At 29.0% G+C, this 27,995-nt stretch overlaps 4 protein-coding genes across 15 annotated transcripts; 1 reads left to right on the top strand and 3 right to left on the bottom strand.

The window, feature by feature from the left end:
- Positions 1-16: 16 nt before the first annotated feature.
- On the bottom strand, positions 17-5,907 carry LOC122571133 (WD repeat-containing protein 82). 4 transcript variants are annotated; one of them, XR_006317957.1, is made up of 2 exons: positions 3,430-5,907; positions 17-3,363 (listed from the first exon to the last, which is right to left on the bottom strand). XR_006317957.1 is itself a non-coding variant. In XM_043734490.1 (1 exon), exon 1 carries the CDS (start codon positions 5,479-5,481, stop codon positions 4,534-4,536), a length of 948 nt encoding a protein of 315 aa, XP_043590425.1. In that variant the 5' UTR covers positions 5,482-5,907; the 3' UTR covers positions 17-4,533. The 4 variants fall into 4 exon arrangements, 1 of the variants encoding a protein (XP_043590425.1); XR_006317956.1 differs by having other exon boundaries at positions 17-3,639; positions 4,275-5,907; XR_006317958.1 differs by having other exon boundaries at positions 4,275-5,907.
- A 951-nt stretch (positions 5,908-6,858) lies between these two features.
- Positions 6,859-18,271, bottom strand: LOC122571054 (plasmanylethanolamine desaturase). 3 transcript variants are annotated; one of them, XM_043734266.1, is made up of 6 exons: positions 18,122-18,271; positions 14,475-15,313; positions 12,130-12,801; positions 11,480-11,691; positions 11,085-11,303; positions 6,859-10,932 (listed from the first exon to the last, which is right to left on the bottom strand). In XM_043734266.1, the coding sequence occupies exons 3-6, from the start codon at positions 12,359-12,361 to the stop codon at positions 10,672-10,674; spliced, it is 924 nt and encodes a 307-aa protein (XP_043590201.1). In that variant the 5' UTR covers positions 12,362-12,801; positions 14,475-15,313; positions 18,122-18,271; the 3' UTR covers positions 6,859-10,671. The 3 variants fall into 3 exon arrangements, with proteins under 3 accessions (XP_043590201.1, XP_043590202.1, XP_043590203.1); XM_043734267.1 differs by lacking the exon at positions 14,475-15,313 and having other exon boundaries at positions 18,122-18,265; XM_043734268.1 differs by lacking the exons at positions 14,475-15,313; positions 18,122-18,271 and adding an exon at positions 16,770-16,905.
- Positions 17,180-22,893, top strand: LOC122571053 (mitochondrial ribosome-associated GTPase 2). Of its 6 annotated transcripts, none has more exons than XM_043734263.1 (7): positions 17,180-17,307; positions 21,218-21,454; positions 21,526-21,645; positions 21,726-22,064; positions 22,147-22,285; positions 22,364-22,596; positions 22,674-22,893. In XM_043734263.1, the coding sequence occupies exons 2-7, from the start codon at positions 21,218-21,220 to the stop codon at positions 22,821-22,823; spliced, it is 1,218 nt and encodes a 405-aa protein (XP_043590198.1). In that variant the 5' UTR covers positions 17,180-17,307; the 3' UTR covers positions 22,824-22,893. The 6 variants fall into 6 exon arrangements, with proteins under 6 accessions (XP_043590198.1, XP_043590195.1, XP_043590200.1 ...); XM_043734260.1 differs by lacking the exon at positions 17,180-17,307 and adding an exon at positions 18,388-18,420; XM_043734262.1 differs by lacking the exon at positions 17,180-17,307 and adding an exon at positions 19,687-19,893.
- LOC122571051 (alanine--tRNA ligase, cytoplasmic) lies at positions 22,837-27,994 on the bottom strand. Of its 2 annotated transcripts, none has more exons than XM_043734255.1 (15): positions 27,844-27,994; positions 27,468-27,658; positions 27,195-27,383; positions 26,971-27,116; positions 26,646-26,837; positions 26,295-26,585; positions 26,091-26,200; positions 25,731-26,005; positions 25,324-25,647; positions 24,991-25,249; positions 24,637-24,889; positions 24,292-24,556; positions 23,931-24,215; positions 23,674-23,851; positions 22,837-23,592 (listed from the first exon to the last, which is right to left on the bottom strand). In XM_043734255.1, the coding sequence occupies exons 2-15, from the start codon at positions 27,609-27,611 to the stop codon at positions 22,922-22,924; spliced, it is 3,582 nt and encodes a 1,193-aa protein (XP_043590190.1). In that variant the 5' UTR covers positions 27,612-27,658; positions 27,844-27,994; the 3' UTR covers positions 22,837-22,921. The 2 variants fall into 2 exon arrangements, with proteins under 2 accessions (XP_043590190.1, XP_043590189.1); XM_043734254.1 differs by having other exon boundaries at positions 22,838-23,595.
- Position 27,995: the final 1 nt, after the last annotated feature.

Here is a 27,995-nt window from a genome sequence, read left to right as displayed (position 1 = left end):
GTAGAATAAAATTCAATTCCAAAGTATTATCCATTTTATTTAAATTTATTTCATAATAATCTGTCTTATAATTTACAATATCTATGAATGTTGCAATTACTGTAAATCATAATACACTCGTTTATATCGCATTTTTATGTTGTTATAAATATTGCGAAGAAATAATAGCATCACGAAACATAATGAAAATAATTTTAGCATAACAAAAAATATGATTGATGCTGCATCCAAAAGTATAAAAATTAATAGCTCATCTTTATATTTACTATGTCTGAACAAAATGTATAATCAACAGCTATATATCATAAGTGATAAATTTATTGCATGAAAAAGGGAATTACACGTATACCATATTAAGCAATATTTGCACAGCTTTAATTACTAAAAATTCTATCGATTTTACTGCAGAGATGTAATTATGTTACATTAACATACGTGTTACGTAATTTTAGCGATTAAAATTGCTATTCAACATTACCATACTGTTAACGATTTTGCAAAGTAACATAGACATGATCAGCCATCAATAAAACAATATACAAAGTATACATACAACAGAAATGTGAAATTATGTTTTTCTATGTTAGGGTTTATTTATGTTTCTAAAAACGGTTAATAGAAATCAGCATAGAAATAAAATGATAAGACCAAATTTTAATGTACAAAAAAAGTGTTTTATTAGAATTTGTTTTTCTTAGTGAACTTTCACGCGTTCTATTTAAATTGATTAAAAAAAAAAAGAGAAAAAATCTTTTATCTGCGCAATAAATGTTATATATAAATTGAACATTATTATCAAAGGTTTTTTTTCGTGAATTACGCTTAAAAATATGTTTGTTCAATAAAAATTCCCTAATAAACACGCTGATATGTTGTTACATTTAAAGTGAAAGAAAATTTCATCATTCTGTGTTAATTGTCATTTCGACTTAGCGAACTGGAACATAGGTAAATGCGATCACAAAACATTTTGTTTCTTTCTTTACAGAAAATGAATTCTTATTTCAATTTTTATTGCAATTTTCATATAATATGGAAGTAAAAAGATTTTCTCTTTTAGTACTGAAATATCTCTTCATATTTACTATGCACAACACATGTTCCAAGTATTCAAGAATAATTCAGTATCGTTAATCGTTTAAATGTTTCAGAACGATATAAAAAAAAAAGAATGTTTCCAAAGTTAATTTCCTGCTAAAATGTAAGCGTTAAAGGTGTGCATATTTTAACTCATCATTGGAAGAAGATGCAGTCTCATAATAGAAATTTCCATTTTATAATGACAACACGTTTGTTTTCGTATGTTCCTAGTTCTCTAAGAATCTATAATGCACTATTACGTATAACGTGTTAATTAATCGGCTTAACTCTTACGCAGAATAACGTAAAATTCAATTAAAAATTAGTACTGAATATGACTACATTTCATCTACAAAACACGCATGTCGACTGTTATCCCATTACCAAAACTTAACGTAGGAACTTAGAAATCTCTCAAAAACTAGAACGTTTCAAAATAAATGTTTCTAAATATAGAATAATTAAACATAGATAAATTACTTCAATGAATCATCACATTTAGTATCTTTTGTTTACTTTTGCGTCTTCTTTCTTTTTTTAAGTGCATTTTAATAAAACGCTCTCTTAATTGTTAAGATTCATTCGATTGACACAATATACACCTAATCTTAATTCAGTTCTAAATCCCTATGTTAAGTGGCCGCATGAATTGACGGTCATGACAGAGGCGTAAATGAGTAATATTGTATAGTTTAGAAATAATATTTCTTTTACTTCATTCAAATAGTTAAATATGACAAAAATTAAACTAAATGGTTTAACAATAAAAAGTTCTTGGCTCGTACAATATTATCTTCTTTTTTTATAGATTGTGTATCCTCGTTGTGGGCAATAGAATGTAAATATACAATCACTAAATGAAGATTGATGTTTGTAAAAAAAATATCATGTTTTGTTTTTATATATACAACTTTACGAGGATTTGTACAATCTCAGGAAAAAAGAATCGTTTATTTATGCCCCTGACTGACGCTTTAAACGTGGAAACGAATTGGAGTGAACTTATAATCACTGAAAAATCTAATCGATCAATGATCAATTTCCGCGTCTCCGCTCACGGAAGAACGTAAATTTATCGATTAGATAATGTTCCGTCGTTAACTTGCCAGAATATATACAAGTTGTCGCTTTTTCCGTTTGGGAACACAGTGTTTCGCATGTTGAACGATTTACAGAAATTCGTATTTGAGATTATTCTTGGCATGGGCTTGGATTTATTCAATTATAGTTGGCAGTATGAAAGTATTTTAATCTATATACGTGGATCGATCGTGGTACTTTCAAAACAATTTGGTTTCTTCGAGTCTATCTTTCGGGTGCCCTATGAAATCTTTGCTTCGATCTGATTCATTAAATTCGGCGTATATTCGTCTTCTTTTTTGTTAATTACGCACAATACACGTTTTTAAATAACAATCGTATTTTTTCGTTTTCGCATGTTCGACGTAGACCGCAATCTTTGCGTACACTGTTTCGCCACTTAGAAAAATACTATTTTACAAGATGTGGCGAACTCTCGTGCATTGGCGCACAAGTAATGCATTCAAGAGCTCGCCGACCTCGAAGATATACAAGCGAACACATTACATACAAAGAGACATTCGTACACGCACTCATACACCGTTGTAGAATCAATAGACAATACGCAAATATGCAACACAATCATACACGCTATGCATATGTACGCGTTTTTTTCGTATAGAATAGTACAGTCATCTACTCTTGCATAAGGTATGTTAAGGAAAACATCTAGAAATTCTAGAGGACACTGTGGATATAATGATATATACACGTATGATGAAGGCAGGGCTATATAATTGAACAGACAGAATGTGCACGAGCAGTGTTGTAAATATGTAGTACAAGTCATACAATTTTGTGTGATATTCTTTCCGACGCGGTTTTCGCGATATCTTCAGTTTTTTATTCTAAGCAAACAATATAATTTCGATAATTTATTAAGTATGGAATTACATACGTATAGAACGAAACGAAACAACCATTTAACTACAATTATATCATATTAAAAGGATGGATTGTCAAACTTTTTTTCTTCTTTTTTATATCTTTTTCTCTTTTTTATTTTGTAATAAAATGCTGCCTGTTCATTCCAATGCACCTGTTGGCTTATAGTAAAATGCTTTATCGCATAGATGTAAACATTAAAATTTACCGAACTACTGTGTGAAAATGATTAGACTTAACTGCACTTCCTACCATCATCGAATGTTTTCTCACCCGGCCCGCCGGTTCCACGCATGTAGATTAAAAACGATACCATATCTAGAATAATACATATACAATAACATAAGTGCCAACGTTGGCAGTATACTTTCAGAATTATTATACCTTTATCGCATGGAAGTAGTAGAAACACGAGATACTTTACTGCCGTCAACAAAGTGTCTATTTAAGACATTTCACATGTTTATTGCGCATAATAAATAAGCTCGATATCCTATCGTTCTTGCGCGCAACGAGGTCGTATAATCATTGAATTTCAAGTGAACGCCCGTTCATAATGAGGTTACGAAAAATATCCCTGATTTCGGACGGCCACTAGCAAATTTAATTAATGAATCAATTTGTTGAGATATGTGTTAATGCAATATGATTACAACAATTTCTCCATGCGCGATATCAGCGACTACAATTCTTCTTTTCATCAACCAATTATGTATCATAGAATAAAATGTAAAATTTCATATAGTAGATATAGAATTCGATTTATTTTCAAAATATTAATAAAAAAATTATCATTCTTCTTTCTTTTTTTGTGCTGCACAAACTTATTTCAAGTGAATAACATCAAAATGTTTCAATTAAAAAATCTATACAAATACATTCTACTGGTAATATAATATATGTTAATTTCTTTCTTAGTGCAGTGAATCAAAATAATTATTGAAGTTACTAGTTTTGCCAAAGTATGGTCAAACTGTTCAGATGTCTGTATGGTATAGATAATTCTGTATCATTACTACACACAGGTACACAAGAAGGAATTATGTACACAAGATGACATATCCAAATACTAGCAATATTTGTAGCATACTTTGAGAAATAAGAGAAGTGATGGTGTATCACGATTTTTAAATATTGACAAGGTATTATGATGGTCACGTTCATCGCGCCACAGAGTATATGACGATGAAGATGAAGATGGCAAAATACATAAACCATGCATGACATACTCAAAGCAAGCCAATGAGCCAAGCGGGCCAATTTCCTGGATATTGTAGCCATTTTTTCTGCTTCTTGGGTTTGTTCCAGCACCGGCGTCTCATACGTCGGTTAATTAACCTTGTACATAATGTAAATGCAATTACTGCTCATTTGAAATACCCAAGAACTGTTGTTATTCCCTCCTTGAACCGATGTCATTTTCAGTTCCTTCTTGCACAAAATTAAGTAAATTCTAGCAAGCATTGCCCAGTATTTGATGCATTGATTTTATGCACTTTCATCAACAGTAGGCAACCAAAATGCCATATTGGTACAGGCAGATGCTAACATCATGTACTTAGGATTAAATTGAATACACTGAACTGGTGCAGGGTGATCTCCATTAAGCACACAAACTTTGTATCCAGTTTCAGCATTCCATACATGCACTCTCCCATCTGTGGATCCACTAAATACAAACTGTGAATCAGGACTAAAGCTGGCTTCAATTGCAATTCCTTTGTTGTTCAGATAACCAGCAAATGTTTGTAGCGGAGTACCATGAAAGGCATCAATCAAACGGATTGTGCTGCCATTTGTAGAGATCAAAATGGTTTTACCATCTCTACTAAACTTTAATCCTGTCCAATCACATTCCTTCTCTTGAGATAATTTAAATGTAACAAATGGCCCTTTGTCGAAACTGCGTAGATCATATAGCTTCAAGAACTCTGAATTGACACCTGCTGCGAAAATCAAACCCTCTGGATCATATGCAGCAACTGGACGTCCCGAAACATTCATAACACCATGACAATTAGGAGAACGTAAATCCCATAGTCTTAATGATTTATCTAAAGACCCAGAAAGAAATGTATCTTCTATAGGGCTGATACATAACGATACAACTTTCTTGCTATGACCTGGGAAATATCTGATATACTTATTGTCATGCAAGCTTAGATAGCGGATGGTGTCATCAATTTTTGTACTGCTGTGTATCGCAGTATTCTTTGCATGGGTGAAATGGATTAAATCTACACCATATTTCTTGGAATTGACTGTACGCACCTGAGTGCCTTTCTCACAGTCATATATCACGATCTGGTCATCTTCCGAGCAAGAGATCAAAGTATCCCCGTTTGGTGAAAAATCGATGCTATTTATGCGATCGGAATTTTCACGGAAAACCTTGGCCACCTTGAAGCTCCTCACCACGTGGTCAACGAGCTTCATGGTGATGGACGGCGCGTTCTCCCTTTCGTGCCGTCCTCTTAACCTCCCCGCTTCCGCAATTTCTTTTTCCTTTTTTCTGATATAGTCTAGGCGCCGAGGCGCGAAGCTTCAGCGGAGGGGTCAGGGGTTCGTCTATGTACCACTGTTATTCACCTCGCGGGAAGAAAAAACTCGCGGGGAGTTCAAGAGGTCAAAGAATCCAAAACGCAGCTCAACTATCACCTTGTTAACCTCCGGACTTTCTTGATTTCTCTTTTATTTGACTATCAGAGTTACTTCTCAATCCGAACTTGATTTCCTTTAATTTGACAAAAGGGCTCCTTCCAATGTCTTCTCTCTTTCCTACGAACGGACGCCGTCGGCAGACTAGCGCACACCACACGCACAAATTCTGCCAACTGTTTAGAGAAATGGATGACGAATTACCGTGAACTGTTCTCAAGATACTGTAGATTCATACCGTGAGTAAAGCTATCGATCTGCGTTGACGTCGATGTAACGCCCGCCTCCTAAGAAACTGTTTTATCAGAAGGAACAGGGAATTTGAAATTTATTTAAATCCCTAATTGCTAAATTAAAACTTTTTGCTTCAAGTAGTAGTTACGAGAAATGTTATTTAACTGATTACGTTTGTTATCACGATAATGTGAAATTAATATCTTTCCTAGTCGTCTTTTTCCTATTATGTATTGGATGTGAGATGTGAGATGTTATATTTAGACAATGAATTTTTATGCATTTATAAGAAATTTAAAATTGCAAAAATGCACATATTGCACATATTATGCAAAAAATATACAAAATATCCAAAATGTAGAACTTATTATGATATTCAGTGGAAGAAATAAATTTCTACTGAGATTTCATTTGTTTAATTAGCTTTGCAAAAAATGAATAAAAATCCATTGTCTAATTATATTTTATCTTAGTTATGGTATAGTATTACGTATATGAATTACTTAATAAAGTATTATAATAAGTACGCAAAAAATATTTATTAAAACAATGTAATTTCTATCCTTCAATTTGTAATTATAATATAAATAACTCAATTTATATAGGATGTAATAATTCACAATTAGAATCCAATAATTGTGTTTCATTTATAACAATAAAATATTAATTAAGTATTTTTATAAATTATTTTTATATTTGTTTTTACATATTTTTAAATAATTTTTTTGTTATTTCTCAAAGTAAATTTTTATTGATAAGATGTGTGCCAAATATTAAATGTGTAATATATCATTTAGGATTGGTACACTTGTATAAATTTTGAGATGTTTATTAGATATGATTTAATGTTAAAAACTTACTAATTAATTGGAGAAAGATATATCACTGAAATAAAAATATAAAATGACAACAAGACACAAATATATATGAATATTTTGTTATTTATTAAGCAATTATTTGCTTCTTTCTGCAGGATAAAGTTTTGTAATACAATATATTGGTATTTAAAAAGTTTATCAGACATCAATGAATATTTAAATCCTAGTGTGCAGTTTTGCTATATAATTTATAAATATATAAAATTTTTATTATCACAAGATAATGTTTTTATTAGAGAGTCACATTCTTTAATATCATTTTAATAATATTCTCCTTTATGTTTACACTTTAGTAACAGCATAAAGATGAAAAATTCTAACGTTGCAGTCATAATCAAACAAGATGCATGTTCTTTTCTTTACAACATTAGTATAAAATATTAATTCAGGCTTTTGTAAAGTTACTGAACTATCACTTTGACATTTTCAGAGACACCATTATATATTAATGATGGAACAATGCTATTTCTAGCTTATATAAGGCTTGTTTTTTATAGTTGATTATGAACTTCATTTCTTCAAACTTCATTTTATATTGTTTATGCTATCCTCATTTATTTATTTACCATCTCACTAAGAGAAATTTTTTTAACTAAATACATGCAGATAAGGCAAATGCAAATTCCAGTTTCATTCGCTATTTATACATGTTACTGTAGCCAGAAAACTGCATATAAGCATATTTTTTAAATTTTGGATGCTCTATTATTTTGATTGCATTTCATGTACATTTGTAATATCAGAATATATATTACATATATACACATACATACATTTCTGTTTATCGCGAAGCAGCTTTTCGAACAATATAAAAAATTAAGAGTAGTAATTTGGTTTTTTGTATTTTTATAAATCAATTGTAATTCGTAAAAATTAATAGAACAGTTTTAGTCTATTGCATAGTGTATTTTTAATATGTATAATAAATTTTAAATGCAGTTTTATTACACCAAATCGAGTAAAACAGAATGTATGTACGCACATTTGTCGAAATTACATTTTGTTATTTCTTCTTCGAAAAATCTATTATTAAAAATATTATAAAACTGAATGTGAAAGATTGTGTTTAATAAGAATACAATGTAATTCCATTAAAAGTGTTCAATTTATAATCATATGAAAATAGGTATGTGCATTTTTGCAATTAGAATTAGATATAAATGTTCTTTATGTATCAAATTCAATATATTTACAGCCTTTATTTCATTTTTCGTTTGAACTATGCGTTATATATTTCTCTTTTATAAATTTAAGCTTAATAACATATATTTACATCTAAATGTGCTGCTGAAAAGTCAAAATTATTAGTACTAGTAGTTCTTACAATGTATTTAAATTTATTATAGCTATAGTTTATTTTGCGTAAATTTCTTATGTACTATGTACTATTTAAAATAGAGACTAACTTCTAAAGTGAATGTAGCCTCAAAATATTAAAGCTTAAGATTATTTTTCAATAAAATATTCTTTGTTTTTATGTTATAAGGCTGATCGTATATTGACTGTTATTAAAATTGTATAAATCTATGTAGGAATTGTTCAAATGAACTATTTCATAAATTAACATTAATTTTTTGGTATTGTTATTAAATATAATGTAAATAAATATCTACATATTCAATTCATTGAATATTGGTGCAATAAATATGTTCACATAATTAGACTTATGGAATGTGAAAACGAGACACTTTATTTTAATCAAAATATTTCGTGTTGCGATATCGATCATTAAATTAATAAAATAGTTATGTAATTACCATACATCTATGCTGCCTTTATATATAACGTTTTATGTTTCATTAGTCTTTCTTTTTTCGTTGTGATGAATGGTGAGTTGTAATTCGAAATTAACATTCAAGTGGTACACATAACTAAACGCTCAAGTCATTCATGGTAAAATAATGAATCTCCATTTTTTCATTTTCTCTCATTTTCATATATGGACGACACAATGTACAGTTCTATTCTCATATTTCAAAATTCGTCTTTAAAAAACTATATATCGCAAAAGGTAATTAAAGTTTGCAGTAATAGTAATAACATAAATATATATTGCATAGAAAATTAAGTTATTAGCCAAAAATATAATTTTTGTGTTTCATTTTGCTTTGTGTTGTTATTAGGTAACTATTAAATATATCTATATTAAAAAAAAGCATCAGTTCTGGCACGCATTGCTATTTGACAAGTTTGTTAAAAGTTTATACTTCTTTTTTTCTATAACAATAACAACAACAATAACAAGTACGATATTTATAATAAACGTAATGTCCTCTAATATCATTTTCTTTAAAAGACATTACTAATGATTTGCTTGTAAGGAACATACATCATGGTCAAGCTCTGCATAAAGTATACTGAAAGTTACAAGCCATTCAAAATAGTAGTCAATGAAAAAATGTGTATAAAAATCAAGGTAATTATCGTAATTTTAATAATATGTATTTATGAAGATTCCACAAATTTCTCATACTACTTAAGTATCAGTATACTCTATCCAAGTCAAACCAATTTAGAAAACTGCTGCAAAGAGCAATTAACTCTTTTATTGGTCCCTGAACCTAAAACTTGTACTTATATTTAGCACCTTACAATTTTTATATCTGTTGAATTATTTGTCACAAGCTAAGAAATATAATTGGTAAAAAAAAGTATCATTTTTATACTAAACAAAGACGTCATTCAATTTATAAACAATGTTTTATTTCTTTTATACTATTTATATATTGTTTCATAATATTGTTAAGTAAATCTTAGCTCAGACTGTGTACAATGTAGACGAACTTTTTAAATCAAGATTAAAATCAAATTGCCCATTTGAATGATTATGAACACAATGTAATATATAAAAAAATGTATGTAGATTTATTAATGAACAATAGCTAATTTGTTTTTCTTCTAAATATGAAAGATATTAAATTATTTACATAGATAGGTAATAGTTAAATTGACAATATTCATTTTTAGTAATAGGTTTTTATAAATCAATGCTTTTTATTAAATTTTAGTAGTTCAAAAATTTTCTGGGGTTCAGGGAAATTGATTGTACTTAAACAGCAGTTTAGGCTATTATAAATTAGCATATTAATTAATTTAAATTATATCTTTCCTTTAAAATTACACTGTTTAGATTTATGCGCGAACAAATCTAAGCGACAATTTTAAATTAATTCATAAATATGTATACATGTATACAAATACATATAGTATGCATATATATACACACATATACTTATACACATGTGTATATCAATGCATTTTATTTTTAACACTCAGTTTCATTTCATAGCCACTGGACATTGTGTTTAAAATTGAAATATAGTACACGACACTTCTCATTCACAATGTACTGCAGTATTTTGTGATTGTAGTCTTAATACTTTATAAATTATTATATAAAATGTTAAATTAATACTCTTTGCTTCAAATTTGTGCTACTTATGTAATGATTGTGCGGTGCATAAACGTATGAATTGCTTAATTCATCAGGCCAATTGTTAATTCATAATTTATACTTACACAAACATGATTTCATACTCACATTTCTCTTACGTAATGTATATACATATATATTTATATTATTGCGTTTATATATATTATAAATGTGTAAACTTCAAAAGCATATTTAAGTAATACTAAATGTCTTTAATCACGCTATCTATTTTGTAGGAAAGGCCTCGTAGTGCTAAATATAAGAAAAAAAATACAGTATAGATTTAACTTTCCTTTCAGCATGTTCTATTCAAAATTTTTCTCTATATTTTTTCATGAAGTTAAAGTTCATGGAAAATTTCATTTTTTGTTAAATTTTTTTTTTATCCGTGAAAATGCATAAGACAATAAAATACATTAATTCTCAAGATCGTTTTTGTGCCCATTTTAAATCATCTGCCCTAGGTTTACAGCCAGTAGCTTTTTCGATTACAGTTTCTAGAATATACCAAAACCGAAGTTGTTCTAATGGCCAATTTAACCATCCAGTAGTAATACAGAAATAAGTTTCATGTGGTGCAACATGATGCACACGATGATGTTTCCTAGGCAATATAATTCTATGTTCTTGTAACCAAACAACCCAGGAAGGTAATCCAAAATATGTATGTGACCATTTATGTATCTGGAAAAAGTCTTTTATGTTATTGCTACTATGTCATTCTGGTAATACTAAATTTGACAGAATTGAAGAAGTTTATACAAAATTTGTACTTTGTTTCTTAAATATAAGAAGTTATTTGATATATATATATATCGACAAATATATTCAATTACCTGATTAGTCATTGCCACAAAAATTGCAAGTAGAAACCAATAACAGGTCCAAACAAATTTTTGTTGTATCTCTGATTCTGGGAGAATTAAGAAATCCCATGTTAATTTGTAAAGGAATGGAATTGTGACCATGAAATTGTCACCATTAGTTTCTATAAAATCATGCCTTGTTATGCTAGTTGGATCAATGTGATGCTCTCGAAATGGTCTTAAAAAATTCTGGAAGTACACATCATACATATATATATATATATTTATATATAACAATTTTTTAAATACATATATATATAAATATATATAGATATGATATATTAATAACTTTCATCATTCAACGAAAACATTAATCTTAAACGTGTAAATAAGTATATTTTGTGCAATGATTTTCTGCAATTTACCTTTCCAAGAACTGGAAGCTCCACAGAGCCCCATGTGTCAGCAGCCCAATGTACTAATCCAGATCCAAAATCTGCCGTAACGATGCCACAAAATGCTGCTATCGCTATCGAGCTCAAATTTTCTAATCGTAATCTGACAAGAATAAATATCGAATTAACTACGATGAGAGTAATGCAGATGCCGACACAAATGCACTCTTGTGTTCTTTTCCCTGCAATAAAAACATTATCATCAATCATCGTTAATCACCGAAATTTCGACAGTGTACTATTCTAACTACAAAATGTAAAAAATCTTTACATATGAGAGTGGTATCATAATAATGATTTTATAATTATTGTATAGATACAAAGATATGTATTGTTAGATTGCCCTTTATTTTAGTTCACACTCGAGAATTCCAAGGTGCGACCGATATATAGCTAGTATTTTGGCAAGTATTAAAATCAGAAAACATATAATGTATTTACACGTGCCGCTAATGTATACTTTTCCAAGATTTGATATTAAATATAATGAAGTTATTAATTGAATTCAGCAAATGTATTTTTATATATAATATATATTCAAAATTGTTTTAAGTATTAATAAATATCGAAGTATCGCTGAAAAAGTATCGTGGGAAAAAATTAATTATTAAAATTATTACCAGTACTATAAAGATTTGCTAATTCTTGAGCACCCTTGTGATTAGGACCCCATCTTGGTACAGTTCTGTCCTCTTGTGAAGTTGAGACCACCGAATTGGCATTGGGATCGTCCTCGAGCATCGAATTCTCGTAGATCTGCCGTTCGGTTTTCACTGGCGCCAAGAAATTCGTAGCCATCGAGCACGCGGCTGATGCCGCTTGGCCCAAGTTCGCTACCTTTATCTCATCCATACTTAATATCGTAATTATCTTGAATATTCCTTGAATAATGCAAATCCTAACGTGTCTTTTCTTCTTTTTATGAGTCGGTCTTGCTTCGTAACGGTTGCGCGTTTTTCGACATTGCGATGTCTCTTTGAATCGGTTACTCAAAAGGCAGCGATGCGTTTTTATATATTCGTATAAAGGATTTATACTCTATCGAGTGGGTTCTTACAAAATATGGGCGATCTTTTGAATTTTGTATGTAGAAACTGCCATAACATGTTACGCATCATTTGATGTAGTTTCTCATCATCTATTATTTGATCCATCTGATTCTTGTACAATTTTCTCTACTGCGGTCATTATACCATTTATATGTTGGATTTACAGCTTTGTTGTTGCTCTGCGTTTCTTCTAATTTCGTTCTGGATTTTTTGAACCTGAAGCCTCATTCGACGAAATTTGTACTACGAGAAACACACAAAATAAAAATTATTATTACAATAAATAATTTTTATTCTGATATACATAATTAAAAAAAAAGATTGCATATGATTTTAATTCATGGAAATATTTTCTGGTATAAACTTTGTATCATGCTCGATTATTAATAAAAATACAAAAAAGTACTAAAAATTACATATTTAATGTATGATATTTTACCAATATGATTATCTTAACATGCGAAAATTTTTCATTTCAATAACAATTTGAACAACCCAAACGAACATTTTATGATAAAGTATTGAAAGCAACAATCGCAAATATCGAACTTTCTTCACCGGATAACGTTTTTTATATCTAATTTCACATATCTTTATCGGTATACTACCTGATAACTAAGATGCTTAGGAAGGCTTCAATAATAATAATAATTCACAAAAAAAACATTGTAACATAATAACAAGCTACAAAACTTATTGTATTGAACATTTTCGACTTAACTTATTAACATAATTGTGAATTACCTTAATTCAATGATTTTATATTTGTTTTTTAAATAAGATATTACTAAGAAATTAACAGTAATAATATCGATTAAAGTAATTTCTGACAAATCTAATAATTGCTCAAACAACATTTATAATAATTTTCTTAATTTTATTAATACAAGTGAATTATAACAATTGTTGCATTATTTTATGCTTATAATAAATATCCGTCAATCGTTTAATTATATTAATATAAATATTTCTTCAAAGATATTGCTTTATCGAAAAAATTTAAAGTGTTTAATTATAATATTTGTTGTAATAAATGTTATCACACGTTATCTTTCAAGAAAAATGAAGATAACAATTTATAAATATCTAAGCTGTGGAATAATAACAATATAATCCGCGTCTGTATGTAGGCATCGGCAAAGTAGGTTAATTTCACTTTTACACGAACTTAAATAATAATTTTGATAATGTATCGAGTCCACTTTTAGTCACATTTTTAATATGCGTGTACCGACTAATCGAAATAATTCAAGAGCTACTTTGTGTCATGTGACATTATTAATTTATCTTATCATATACCCATACATATAGAAAATTTAAAAATTCGAAAAATTGAACATCTAGGACAAAAATGAACTATAAAAAATTAATTAACTAATAAATTCAGTTAAAGTGTCTTTCTAATAAATAATATGTCATCACTTAATTAGTTAATCGTCTGTATTTACGTATATACAAGTAAAAATTTGACAGTTCGATCATATAAAATTTCGAATGAATAAATATTTTGCATATACACTCGTTCAAAACTAACAACATTCATTAGCCACGATATTTTAACAAAATTGAATTTAACATTACGTTATAAATTATAATAAACAAATTATTATATACTCTGTCGTATATATCTTTACAAACATGAAATTTGATATCTCGTTGTTCATTCATTTTTCAGAAATTTTGCACACACGATATTCTAAACCGGCGTGCATGGTTACGCAGACGATAGATTTGCGCTCTATGCGTACACTACACGCGCACGACACGTGTATTTGTAATTAAAGGTGTAAGTAACACTAAATAATATACAAGCAAACATCGACAGATAATATCATAATTTAAAGTTTTAAAATGAAACATTGAAATTCATGGTAAAATGAAATTTCGAATGGAAATAAACATCAGGTAGAGCATACCCATAAGAGAGGCGATAAGAACAGAGACAGCGATAGAGAATCCTCGCAGAATTTAGAGGATTCCTTGATGTTTCTGTATGCGGTCGTTATCTTGGTCGACTCATTGTCCAGCCATAAAGTTGCTAAATTTGCACGTTCAATTAGTCACTGATAGGGTCACAAGAGAGCTACGACGAGACACTATCGTACCTCGTAACGATATAACACGTACATATGTAAAGAAAGCACGCATGATGTTCATATGCAGTCATGTATAAATTTCATACACGAGATTTTTCTTCTTTTTCGTTGTCAACTTTGATGTTGCTACACCGTGATATCACCACAGAGAACTGGTAGTAACAGGTTTGGGAGTTTGTGTATTTTCGTGAATGACAAACACTAGTGTAAGGACGTAAAATTGAAGGTAGCAAAGAACGAGAGAGTGCGTGCGTAAAGAGAAAAGAAAGGTGGGAGTAATTGACGAAAGAATCGAGGAGATATACGTTGACACAAGTTGGCATTTAATTCCGGGGACCCGTGGTTTTCTCGTTTTCATAAGCCGAAAGGTACGAAAATAACGAATAGAGCGTACAAACGGAGGCGCTAGTTTCGCAGTGTATGCCTTACACCTTACACCGTTCTGTTCACCCGATTCTTCTCGATTCTTTCTCTTTTACTCGAGTTCACGTCACGCGATTTGCCTCTGTCTCTGACTCTTTCCTTCTTTCATACGAGAACTTCTCCTGCAACCCCGCCTCGTTTCGTGACGAACGACCGGCGCCGCCTGACGACCGTAGCTCGCGTCGCGACGCTCTCGTGGCGCCGTCATGCGGTTACCCTCCCTGATGTTACCACTTCTAGACATAAGAAGAGTTCCGTTGAGTTGAGGTGGGATAATTTGTTGCGCTCGTATTTTCATTCACATCGTTATTTCGAATATACATACGCATACGCGTTATTCTACTTGATTAAATCGTCATTGCATTCCTCGCAACCTTATTATTACGTATATTATTATGTTAATCCTACATTACTATTAAACTGTGGATTTTTATGCATTTATACAAAATTTGAAAGTGCGAAATTGCACAGAATGCACATAATATGAAAAAATATATAAAATATTCAAAGTACTTTGTATAGTACTCGGTAGGTAAAACAATTTCTTACCGATCTTCTGTATTTTTAATTATATTTTTAATAATATGGATTTTGCATAAAAATCCCCGGTTTAATTATTATGCATATATACACTTTTTTTTTTAACTTTTCATCATTGAAGATGTAAATATTACTAATTTTTTTGTATATATGTAATTTTACCTTACTAAAAATATGAATTTAAAAATTATTTTCTTTAGCGTATTGTTTTATGACTCGTTAGCTGTACACGCTTATGAGATTTACTTTATAACTACTTAAAATATAGTATGCAAGACGCACGTAAATTAGGAGCTATAGAAATGCATGTGGTGTATGTATACGTCATCGATTAAGTATGCAATATGTCATGATTATTAGTGTATGTGTATCATACAACATTCTTACATTACTAAATGTTGTATATTTGTTAATTAACTTGAATTTGTACAATCGGGTGCGTAATCGTTGATATGAATGGTTAAACTCTTACGCATGTCCTTAAATATCACGGTTATCTACAAATTCAATATTACGATTGAAGTTTTCAATTATTAATTTTGATATCAATTGTAACGCGCCCTTAAAATTCTCTTTATATGAAAATTAAAATTTATTACAATTATAATATAAACAATAAATTTATAATAAATAATCACGTATTAATAACCTTATAATATCAAACTTATATGTATATATATAATTGTGTATTTGTGTTGTACATTATATTTGTTAAAAACAAAGAATTTATAAGGCATAGCCTTCGACAGCAAGTTGTTAAGTTTCAAGTCTAATGTGACCTGAAAGTCCTTTGGGGACTGGTACACATGATGTTTCACGAAATACTCATACTTTATTTAAAAGGAAATCGACCGAGAATGACTAGCTTCTAAGTTTTTCATGAGTTATATCACGGATGTACGTAGGTCCGTGATCACGTAATAGATAATAGAACACACGATAACATACTATTATGTATAATAACAATCATATTATAATAGCAATTTTCGATATCGAAATTGTTAAATAAATTTTATATTAGCTTGATAGAAAATTATCGATTCCCTATCGAAAGCAATCGATTAATTTTCGTCGTTAAACCAATTTCTTATACAAGGTATCAAGCTCGCGATCTATCTATAATTATATAAAAACATTGGTTTATGTACTTACCAAATGAATTTAAATATAAAGAGTTAGATGACCATTACAACAAAGCAGTGTCGTTAACATGAATTTTAAATTCTTTTCCATTAGTTTTTTTTTTAATATAATTTGCACTATTTTATGATATTTAATAAAATTTTCTTTGTAATTTATCTGTTTGAGGTTGAGTTCTTCTTTTAGCCTTGTACGACCAGTCTAGTTGCCAAGTTACAATAATGCCAAAATAAACTCAGAAGTGCGAAACTTCGGTTGACATAAATTCTTAACCGTGATAAGCACGTTATGTATGCACAAGGGGCGGTTGTCAATCATAGAGGAACAAAAAGTGTTTCCCTTTTTTCGCATCGGTTTTATTATGCTATTAAAGAAGCAATGAACGTAAGTTCATTTTCTAAGTATTGAAAGTCAATAGCGGAAACGTTTCAATAGTATTAATTCGCAATTTGCGCTACGTGATTTAACAATAAATGTTGAATCATTGGACCTCCGCAATGTGAATATGAGATAACAACACAGTTTCATTGGTGCGCGTGCAAACGTATAGGTGAGTTGCTATTTAAGTGCTATCAGTACCTAGAAACTAATCTGTAAGATAAAAGGAAGGTAACATCGTTCAATTTTCACAGAAGTTAGATTTCCTGCAATTATGTAATACTTCTTTATTTTATCAGCATTCATCATTCATTATTATAAAAGCAAAAATTATTGCTTTATATTTTCTGTATTATATATAATTTATATTTGATATTAAAATTGATCTAAAGACTTAAAAAAAATAGAATTATTATATATACCCATCATTTATGGAAGTTAATTTTATATGTAAGTATAATTAACATCGAACGATCGGATATTCTTACATAAGTTAATCTAATTTAATCCTCCTAATTTAACCTTCAACTCTTTATAATTACGTTGAACGACAAACCTTTAAATTTATTTCCTTTTTTCTTTGTACGCGCGCGTTTTGTCTGACTGGATGTTTTGATATGTATTGAGAAATTTATAAGAAATATTTATTTATTTGTTTACTTCATAAATTTGTGTTAATTTTCATTGCTTATGCATTATTTACGATTATACATGTAATAATTTTTTCTTCTAATCTAAAATTAGTTTCCTATTGTAGTTAAATTTTTACTATTATACAATAAAATGTCTCATATATTAAATTTTGTATCAAATAAATTTTATTAGATTTGAAATATCCTACTTATCAATTAGTAAAATATGCAAAGATATTATAAAACATTTGCTATGGTTACTATGTTACAAAATGGTAATATTTCCGGTAAACAATAAGCTATTCGTATGGTCTTATGAATAATGATTCAGATATTATGCTTCATATAACTTACTATTAAAATTTAGTAATACAGTGTGTAATCGGTCTAGATTTTCCTTAGCTTCAAAAGACACTGAATCGGCTATGCGTGCCGAGGGTATAACCGTGACGATATGATACATAGATTCTCAAGGTACAATGCACAGTGTATAATGTGTGTCACAATGAAAAACCACTAGTTAATATTTTTTGCTGCTGATTGACTATATATCGGTTATTCGCAGACTTGTATGCTATGATATATACAATCATGATAAGCATAAGTACAAAAAAGATGATATTATGATTCGTAGAATGTACATACATATATCTGTAAGTACATATACATATACAGTGGTTACAAGAAGTATTTGCATACACTCCAATTTTCCATTGAAGTACTTTTTTATTAGGTTGTGAATTTCATTTTTATAGTATTATATCTTTATAGTCATATAAAAATACTAGTAAATGATGTAAAATTTAATACGCTTGAATTTAATTAGTTATAATACGTAAATGTTATAATAAACACAACAGTATGTTAAGTCGATATAAGTTGACTTGAATTTTTTCAAATATTAACAGCCTTAATAAGTCATGAATATCTTCCAAGAATCTCTATGAATTTTCTATTTCCTATTCAGTAAATAATAATCAATTAAGTAACCATGAATAGATTCATTTATTTTAAATCTTTCTGAGAAATTCAACGCTCCGTGAATTAATATTTATTGTATGCAAAAACGGAATCATACAGTGAATTCATGATGCTAATTTTGTAACACACTCATCGAAGTATCGTACAAAAATAGTTTCATTCATTCGTCGTACTATTATGTCACAAACTTTCGTTTGTAAGCCAAAGAAGATATCAGAAAAATGCAAGGTTTATTTTAAATTACTTCCGCAATGAATTAACACGATATCCGATATATATACATAATATCGCATAAAAACATCTGTAATTTCATATATACAATATGTATGTACGTTGCTTAGATTTTAATCAATTTTATTTATATGTATTCGATAATAACTAATATAAAAAAAAAGAATGCAATATATGTATGTATTAGAAATTATACTACAATTAGAGTAATTTTTAAGTTTTATGATAATATATGTAACAGGGAAATAAAAATTATTAGTAAACATTTGTACCAGTAATAAAATACGTGAAACTATTAATAGAACAAAGTTAAATTTACAAACAAATTACAGAACAAATTTAGATATATCTTTTAGAAATTTTTGTTCATTTTTACGTATATATTAATAACAAACTTAAAAATATTAATATAATTTATTAATTTCTCTATATAAGCTTAGGTTACACATATCATTATATTAATATAATTAAATTAAGTTATAATGTAAAACATTAGTAAATATTGCATTTTTCATTGACTTTCATTAGTACATGAAATTCAGAAAATTACAGAAGTGCATTGTATATATTTCACACAATTCACATTTATAAATATGGAAATGGCATTCTGAGAGTGATTTTAAATTTATAAGTATATGACATTCAAATATTACTAGTCGGCAGCCAATAGCTGCATCCGTAACAACCACATTTTGTTTACATTTATTGCTTCGTCTCGTTAGACATAGTGTATGTCATATCTTAAATTTTCTTCTCATTTTTAAATTCGAGTATGATAATATTTAATGTTCATTAAAAATTCATTTGCTCATTTATTAAGCTTTCTAATTAGCTTAATATGTATATTACCATAATTAAAAACAATAAACTAGTAAATCACGTTTAGTACATCATTGTTACATTATTCATATGAGGTTAGTCGTGTTTTCGTGTTTTAAGAGTTAGTAAATATGCCTTTAAGAGAAATTTAAACACATTATTTTAATAGTAATTATACAATATAATAATTCTATTACCTTGATTTACCAAAATCATGAAAGTTGCTATGTTCAATGAAAATGATTGTATACTCCTAGTTGGAGAAGGCAATTTTTCATTTTCTGTTGCACTGTTTCATCTCAATTTAAAAATTAATATTACTGCAACATGTTACGAAGCTAATGTTGATCAAGAACTTGGAAAGAAAAACATAGAATATTTAAAAAGTAATGGTTGGTATTTTTTTTGGAAAAGATTAATATTTTTTCTTTATATTCTTTAATATAATTAATTATATATAAAAATTCTATGCTTTTCTTTTCAGGAGTTCGTGTATTATTAGGTGTTGATGCAACAAATTTAAAAGAATATCCAATATTAAAAACAAAATTATTTAACAAAATTATTTTTAACTTTCCTCATGTTGGTGGTAAAATGCGAATAGAAAAAAATAGGGAGTTATTAAGACAATTCTTTATAAGTGCATCAGAAATATTAGAAAGCAATGGTCAAGTATTAGTTACTTTATGCAATGGTCAGGGTGGTACAGCTATTGACAACCCACCAAGACGTTGGGATGATTCATGGAAAATCATAGAAATGGCAGCACATGGAAATTTTGTACTAACAGCAATTGAACCATTTGTATGGTCATCTTTTCAAAGTTATATAGTAACTGGATATCGCAGTTTGGACAAACAATTTCATTCTGCTGGGGCTTTAACTCACATATTTATAAAATCTAAACCACCAACTGCTAAGAACATTGCACCTAAAAAGAAAATAAACATTCTAGAATGCAATAGTAATAATTTTTCATGGAAAGATATAAGTCAAATTACAAACACATCGCATATAAATGCAACTAATATAGATACTCGTACATATGCATTTGATATAACTTTTGGTGTTAAGGAAGAATTTAATCCAATTAAATTTTATGTTTTGTTATATAATCATGCAGGACATATTATAAATGATGTTAATTTCTTAAAGTTATATGAATCAGAAGGAAAAGTAAAAAAAAGAACTTATAGAATAAGTTATAAATCTAACCATTTACCTTTATATAGAGAAAGGGTTATTAATATACACCAAAATTTAATAACAGATATTTTGGAAAATAATTTAAATGTTGTGGTTGGAAGATAATGTTATTACATATGTACAATGTACATATATAAAAAATATAAATCAATGTAATACATAATTTAATAAATTCCTATTTATTTACATTTAAAATTGTGATTTTATTTTCAGATGTATTACATTCATCAAATAAGGAATCTAATATTACATAAAAATTGTTGGAAACGAAGTATTTTATATACTGTTGCAATAAATATTAAAGAATGTAAAGATATAAATAAAAACATATTTAAATCATTTTGTACTTTTAAAAGATTTATAGAACAAAAGAATGTTCCCAAACCATTACGTAGTATAAAACCAAGAGCAGAGAATGACGCAGATAGAAGTATCCTTGATTTGAAGCAAGTATGAAGTTAAATAATTTTTCTTTAATTTGTGGTTAATATTTACAAATATTTACCTACATCAATATTTAGGTAAGAACAATTGGAGGAAAAGGTGGAGATGGAGAAATATCTTTTTTACAATTATGGTCAAATGAAAATGCTGGACCAGATGGTGGAGATGGGGGACATGGTGGTCATATAATTTTTGAGGTAGAAATTGAATAATTTGTTAAAACTGAAGATAAATAGAATTGATAATATTTGAAATATGTATACTTCAAATGTTGCAGACATCATTGTATGTTAGAGACCTTTCACATATAAGTTCTGTTCTCAAAGCTGAAGATGGAGAAAAAGGCTATAATAAAAGTTGTTTTGGAAAAAATGCTAAGCATACTGTAGTACCTGTTCCTATAGGTACCATAATACGCAATATGAAAGGAAGCATAATAGCTGACTTAAGCCAAGAAGGAATGATGTTTATTGCTGCACGAGGTGGTGCTGGTGGTCATGGGAATGCATTTTTTAAATCAGATGTACAACAATCTCCATGTATAAGTGAATATGGTGCAGATGGAGAAGATTTACAGTATGTGTTAGAAATAAGTAGTATGGCACATGTAGGATTAGTAAGTAAAAGCTATATTAATATTCTGATTGATCTCTTAAAATTTAGTTAAAAGCTAACAACAATTCAAATATTTGTATTAGATTGGATTTCCAAATGCAGGTAAAAGTACATTACTAAGGGCAATATCTAGAGCTAGACCAAAAGTTGCAGCATATCAATTTACAACATTGAAACCTCATTTAGGAATCATATTGTATGATGATTATGAGCAAGTTACAGGTTGGTAACGTAATGTAATCAATTAATCAATATTTCATTCGTATTATTCTTTTAATAATAAATTTGTTAATTCCCAAGTGGCTGATTTACCGGGTCTTATACCTGACTCTCATAAAAATAGAGGACTTGGCATACAATTTCTTAAACATGCAGAACGTTGTAAGGTTTTATTATTTATTCTCGATGTTGCCTCTGATGAACCATGGAAAGATTTCGAAACTTTAAAATACGAAATCGCAGAATTTAATGTACAACTGAATAAACGATTACATCTTATTGCAGCAAATAAGATAGATTTACCAGGAGCAATGGTCAGATATTGTTTTCTCTAATTAATATTATTTAAAAAATGAATATTACCATAACATAGCTAACTATATAATTATAGGAAAAGTTGGAAATACTCAAACAAAAAATTAATTTACCAATTATTCCAATTTCTGCTAAAATGGGTACAAATATATCCACTTTATTAAGAGAAATAAGAATACTATATGACAAGGAAGAAGAAGAAAGTAAGAAGGAAAATGTATTGTAGTACAAAGAATATTTTGATTAATTATATTATATATTTATAATAATTTGTTAATAAAAATCATTTATAAAAACCATTTGTTTCAAAAACAATATTTAATATCAATTAACAGATTTTTCACAAATCTTAAAGTTTTTTATTATACTAGCTACTTCCGACTGATTTAAGATAGTGAAAAACCATCTATTTAGATTTGTATACTGCTTTCTAGATGCCGGATCTAATACATGTTCGTACAGTGGCATTAAGGCAGTGAAAACAGAAATATCTGCAAGACTAATTCGTTCTCCCACTAAATAAGTTTTTGTCAATAGTATATTATTTAGTTTCTTCAAAGAAGATAGAACATCTTCTTTAGATGTTTTAATATTTGTCTTCACATTATTTGGAACATTTTTTGAAAGACATGGCACAATCCATCCAAGTACCGCTGGCAAAATATGATTATCTGCATAACTTAACCATTGTAAAACTTCACTGAATGTAAAAGCATTGCTCGAACATCTTAATTGATCACTGGATAAATAAAACGCAATCGCATTGCTATCAGACAACACAACGCCATTTCCTTCTAGCTTAATACATTTGGATGTGTCATCATTTTTATGTTGTGATGTAGTTAATTCTATATCGCTATATTTAGCGACTATTTGAGTACGATAATATTTAATACTTCCAATATCACTGGAAAGTACGAATTTCTTCTTTAAAGTTTTAGAACATACAGATTTTTCGCTACTTTTCAATTGATCATGATTTTCATTTACAATATCTTCTGAAAACATGTTTTAAGTTCAGATACTTTCAGTCTATATGACATATTAATGTTGATGTATAGTAAATTAGATCCTACCTACTATTCCAAGCTTCGAGTTAGCAAAATTTTTAGCAGTGTGTACCAACTTAGTTACGCATGATATATTCGTACCCGAAGCCTGAGCAGATTCAGATTTTCCACCACCTTTCCCTTCCATGAGTGAAGCAATTTCTTGAATCCATTCATTTGCTTTTAATCCTTTATTTATAGCAGACTATTGTATTTTATAAAACATAATAAAAGTATTATTTTTATATTAATTAGCTTATTTGGCTACACGCATCTGATCTTACCTTAGATACTGCGCTAAGAGCAAAAACTTTTTTAGCATCAGGGTCGACACTTATAAGTAATGCACTTGTCTCTGGAGATATAGCTTTTATTTTTTTAAGGGCTGAATCTAAAGCTTTTGTATTACTATATGCTTGTAATACTTCAACTAATACTAAACATCCAATATTTTGTTGAATTATTTCTTGAATGGTATCTACTACTGCATTGACTATTGCGATTTTAGCTACACGCTCTTTATCGTCGAGTGCCTTTCTTAAATCTTTTAACATTTTACGCATCTTATCCTATATGTAAATAAATACGTTTATGATGGTTACAAAATGAACTATACAAAAATGTATGTGCATGTATAAAATGTACCTTTTTCCAACTTGAAATAGTAGCATGTGAAACATCATCTGTTAATTCAACTATTTCTTTTATGTGTTCTTTTATATTTACACCACCTTTATCAGCTACTATAGTTGCTTGAAGTTGGTCTAAATGATTTTGTAATATAGATGCTTTCTTCTGAGCTTTTGTTGCTTCAGGGCCTGTTAGAGCTACTATACGCCTAATACCTTTAGCAATAGCCTCTTCACTGGCTATAACAAAATCTCCAATATGTTCTGTACAATGTAAATGCCTAAAAACAATTAAAACTATATAATTAAAAAATGTTTACAACCTTTATTGTACATTATTGAAAATATTAAATATATTTACGTTCCACCACAAAATTCTACGCTAGTTTGTAATGCAGCACTACTTAAAGGATCTTTTTCTAAGTCCTCAACTGGTATACCTATACTAACAACTCTTACAGGATCAGGATATGTTTCTTCAAACATAGCACGTAATCCTTGAATAGTTTTTGCTAGTGCTAAATTACTTTCTTTAGCATAAATCTTCTTATTTCCTTTTATTATATTAATTGTAATTTCCTCTACCTTTCTTACTTGTTCTGCAGTCATTGCTCCTATAAAGAGAGATGTTTAGAATATATGTATAGATTTTTTTTAAGCATTTTAAAATATATTTTACATTCTGTGTAGTCTTTATTACTATTTTTTAACAAACCTTTATTTGTAAAATCAAAACGAAGACGGTCAGGTGCAACTAAAGAACCCTTCTGATCAACTTCTGTGCCTAATACTTTGCGAAGAGCATGATTAAGAGCATGAGTTGCAGTGTGATTGCTCATTATAAGTCTCCTTCGTGTAGTATCTATGTTCAAGAAAACTTTATCGCCTTTTTTCAATTTTCCTTGACCTACAGTACCAATGTGTAAAACGTAACCACCTCTTATTTGAACATTTTTTATACGAACTTCGGTATCCTAAAAAGATGAAGATAGTTATCTTTAATAATTATGCTTAAATACATGTAAATTTAAGTACGGTATTTATTTACGTCATCATCGATCTTCACTAAAAATCCTTCATCGTATATTTGTCCACCCTGCTCTGCATAGAAGTTAGTTTGATCTAACAAAATCCCAACTTCTTCTCCTGACGATACTTCATCGACGAATGTCTTTGCACGTCTAACAGCAATAACAGTACCAGTACATGGAACAAATTCATATTCTTCATATAATTTATTATTTACAACGTTGTAATTATACTTCGGCAAGTCGTTTGTTGGTTTAATTCCTTTATTTTGTAATTCAGTAATTGCATGAACATCCAAATTAATTTGATCATCTACTCCACCACTTTTACTTTGGGAAATAAGCTGAGATAAATTAAATAATTATAATTATTTTACCAATAATACATTCTGAATTATTACTGCAAGGTACTTGACATATCTAGTACCTGAGCTTGCTTTTTTGCTTCTTCGTAGCCGATTATATCTACTTTTAAACCTTTCTCTTCAGCCATAAGTTGTGTTAAATCAACCGGGAAACCATATGTGTCGTATAGACGCCATGCAACATCACCTGGGAGAACATTTGATGATTCTAATTTTGCTATAGTACGATTTAATAAATTACGACCACGCGATAAAGTCTTGAGAAATTGAATTTCTTCTTCATTAATAACATCAATTATATACTGTGGATCTTTTCTCACTTCTGGAAAGATGTCACCTATATTCCCATAAAAAAGTAATTTTTAATATAAAATATATCATAAATAATATAAAAAACTTAAAATCGAACTGAGGGTACTTACCAAGAATATTTACCACAACATTCACCAATGACCCAAAAAAACCAGGTTTAGCATTCAATTTTTCAGTTGCATAACGTACAGCACGCCTCAAAATTCTTCTTAGCACATATCTGAAGTTTCATTAATGATACAATTTATATGTTGGAATATGATCAAAATACGTAATGTAAGAAGGCATGGATACATGAATTTAATAAAACACACCCTCTACCAGTATTATCAGGTACACCTCCATCTGCAAGAGCAATTGTAATAGTTCTTGCATGATCAGCCAAAACTCTATATGCCATATCTATTCCATCTTCATCTTCCATGCCTACCCTTCCTTGATAAGGTGGTGCTCCTGTACCTTCTTGTATTGCATCAAAAAGTGGTACAAATAAATCTGTATCATAATTTGCTCTTTTATTTTGTATAATTGACACTAATCTTTCTAAACCCAGACCACAATCAATGTGTTTTTTTGGTAACAGTTTCAAACTTCCATCAGTTTCTCTAAAATAATATACAACATTAGAGAAATAAACCTTACTTTTATTATTATAAGTTACTTACCTATTAAATTGTATAAATACAAGATTCCAAATCTCCAAAACATCTGGATCATCCTGATTTACTAAATCAGCTGCTTCCCTATTGCCAATACGATCATAATGGATTTCACTACAAGGTCCACATGGGCCTGTTTCTCCCATTTCCCAGAAATTATCTTTCATATTTCCTGGTAATACATGACTAGGAGATACACTAAGAAAGTAAAATAAGTGTTTATAATGTCCTTTTATAAAAGTTATACTAGTAATAATTGATATAATAAAAACTAAATATAATAATACTACTACTAAATATTAAGAACTAAATATAATAAATATCTAATTACCCTAAAGAAAGCCAGATTTGTTTGCATTCTTCATCAGATTTTAAATTATTTTTTTCATCACCTCCAAAATAAGTTACATACAGTCGATCTGTTGATAACTTTAACTTAACAGTTAGAAATTCCCAAGCCCAAGTACAAATCTCTTTCTAAAGAATCAATCATATATGTAGAAATTGCAATAACTATTTTTCAATAAATCATGCATTACATAATTAGTGTATTACTTTAAAATAATCTCCAAAAGACCAGTTACCCATCATTTCAAAAAATGTATGATGGTAAACATCTTTTCCAACATCATCTAGATCATTGTGTTTTCCTCCAGCTCTAATACATTTTTGACTGTTAACAGCTCTCATTAGCTTTGCCATATCGCTATTAGGATCCACTGTTCCCAGAAATATTGGTTTAAACTAAAAATGACCAAAATAAACAAATGAATGAAAGATATATTTTAATAACTGGAGATAATAATATCTTTATTAAATATATTATACCTGGTTCATTCCAGCATTTGTAAATAATAATGTGGGATCATCATGTGGTATTGTAGAACTGGAATGCACGTATTCGTGATTCTTACTTTTAAAAAAATCAATATAAGCTTGGCGAATTTGCTTAGCACTCATCATTGCAGTCATACTGATCTATTCTTTCCCACTTTATTTCTATTCCTTCACTTTTACTTCTAAAATTAAATAATGTATAATACTCATAAAATAATTTGAACATATGGAGACAGTTTATATTGTTTATTTAAATAAAGCAAAATATTCAAGTAATAAATATTAATTAAAAAACTAAAATTTGTATTGACATCGTAATATTATAAGATTATGAAATATAAATAGGGGGCATAATCTGTAAACTTACTCGAGACTAAATACGGAAGTTTATACCAAAGTAGCGAGCTTTACAAAAACTAGAGATAAGGTATTTCAAAAGAGAAAGGAAAAGATATTTGCAACATATGCGAGTCGTACCGGTACCAGATTGTATCATGACCGTAACTTCAGTTCTTTGAC

This window comes from Bombus pyrosoma, linkage group LG9 (assembly GCF_014825855.1).
Source record: "Bombus pyrosoma isolate SC7728 linkage group LG9, ASM1482585v1, whole genome shotgun sequence".
Taxonomy (NCBI): Eukaryota; Metazoa; Arthropoda; class Insecta; order Hymenoptera; family Apidae; genus Bombus; species Bombus pyrosoma.
The sequence above is the reverse complement of the archived record's forward strand: the minus strand, read 5'-3'. Positions and strand labels throughout refer to the sequence as shown.

Excerpts from the sequence above, each read along its gene's own strand:
- LOC122571133 (XM_043734490.1), bottom strand. The coding sequence starts at position 5,481 with ATGAAGCTCGTTGACCACGTGGTGAGGAGCTTCAAGGTGGCCAAGGTT.
- LOC122571054 (XM_043734266.1), bottom strand. The coding sequence starts at position 12,361 with ATGGATGAGATAAAGGTAGCGAACTTGGGCCAAGCGGCATCAGCCGCG. Across the intron at positions 11,692-12,129 it reads AGCAAATCTTTATAGTACTG|GGAAAAGAACACAAGAGTGC; the intron begins GTAATAATTTTA and ends TTTTTATTGCAG. Across the intron at positions 11,304-11,479 it reads AGCTTCCAGTTCTTGGAAAG|AATTTTTTAAGACCATTTCG; the intron begins GTAAATTGCAGA and ends GTGTACTTCCAG.
- LOC122571053 (XM_043734260.1), top strand. The coding sequence starts at position 18,391 with ATGATTCGTAGAATGTACATACATATATCT. Across the intron at positions 18,421-21,217 it reads GAATGTACATACATATATCT|ATGTATTACATTCATCAAAT; the intron begins GTAAGTACATAT and ends TTTTATTTTCAG. Across the intron at positions 21,646-21,725 it reads GTGGTCATATAATTTTTGAG|ACATCATTGTATGTTAGAGA; the intron begins GTAGAAATTGAA and ends CAAATGTTGCAG.
- LOC122571051 (XM_043734254.1), bottom strand. The coding sequence starts at position 27,611 with ATGACTGCAATGATGAGTGCTAAGCAAATTCGCCAAGCTTATATTGAT. Across the intron at positions 25,648-25,730 it reads AAGCAAAAAAGCAAGCTCAG|CTTATTTCCCAAAGTAAAAG; the intron begins GTACTAGATATG and ends AATTTATCTCAG. Across the intron at positions 24,557-24,636 it reads GTAGAATTTTGTGGTGGAAC|GCATTTACATTGTACAGAAC; the intron begins GTAAATATATTT and ends AATTGTTTTTAG.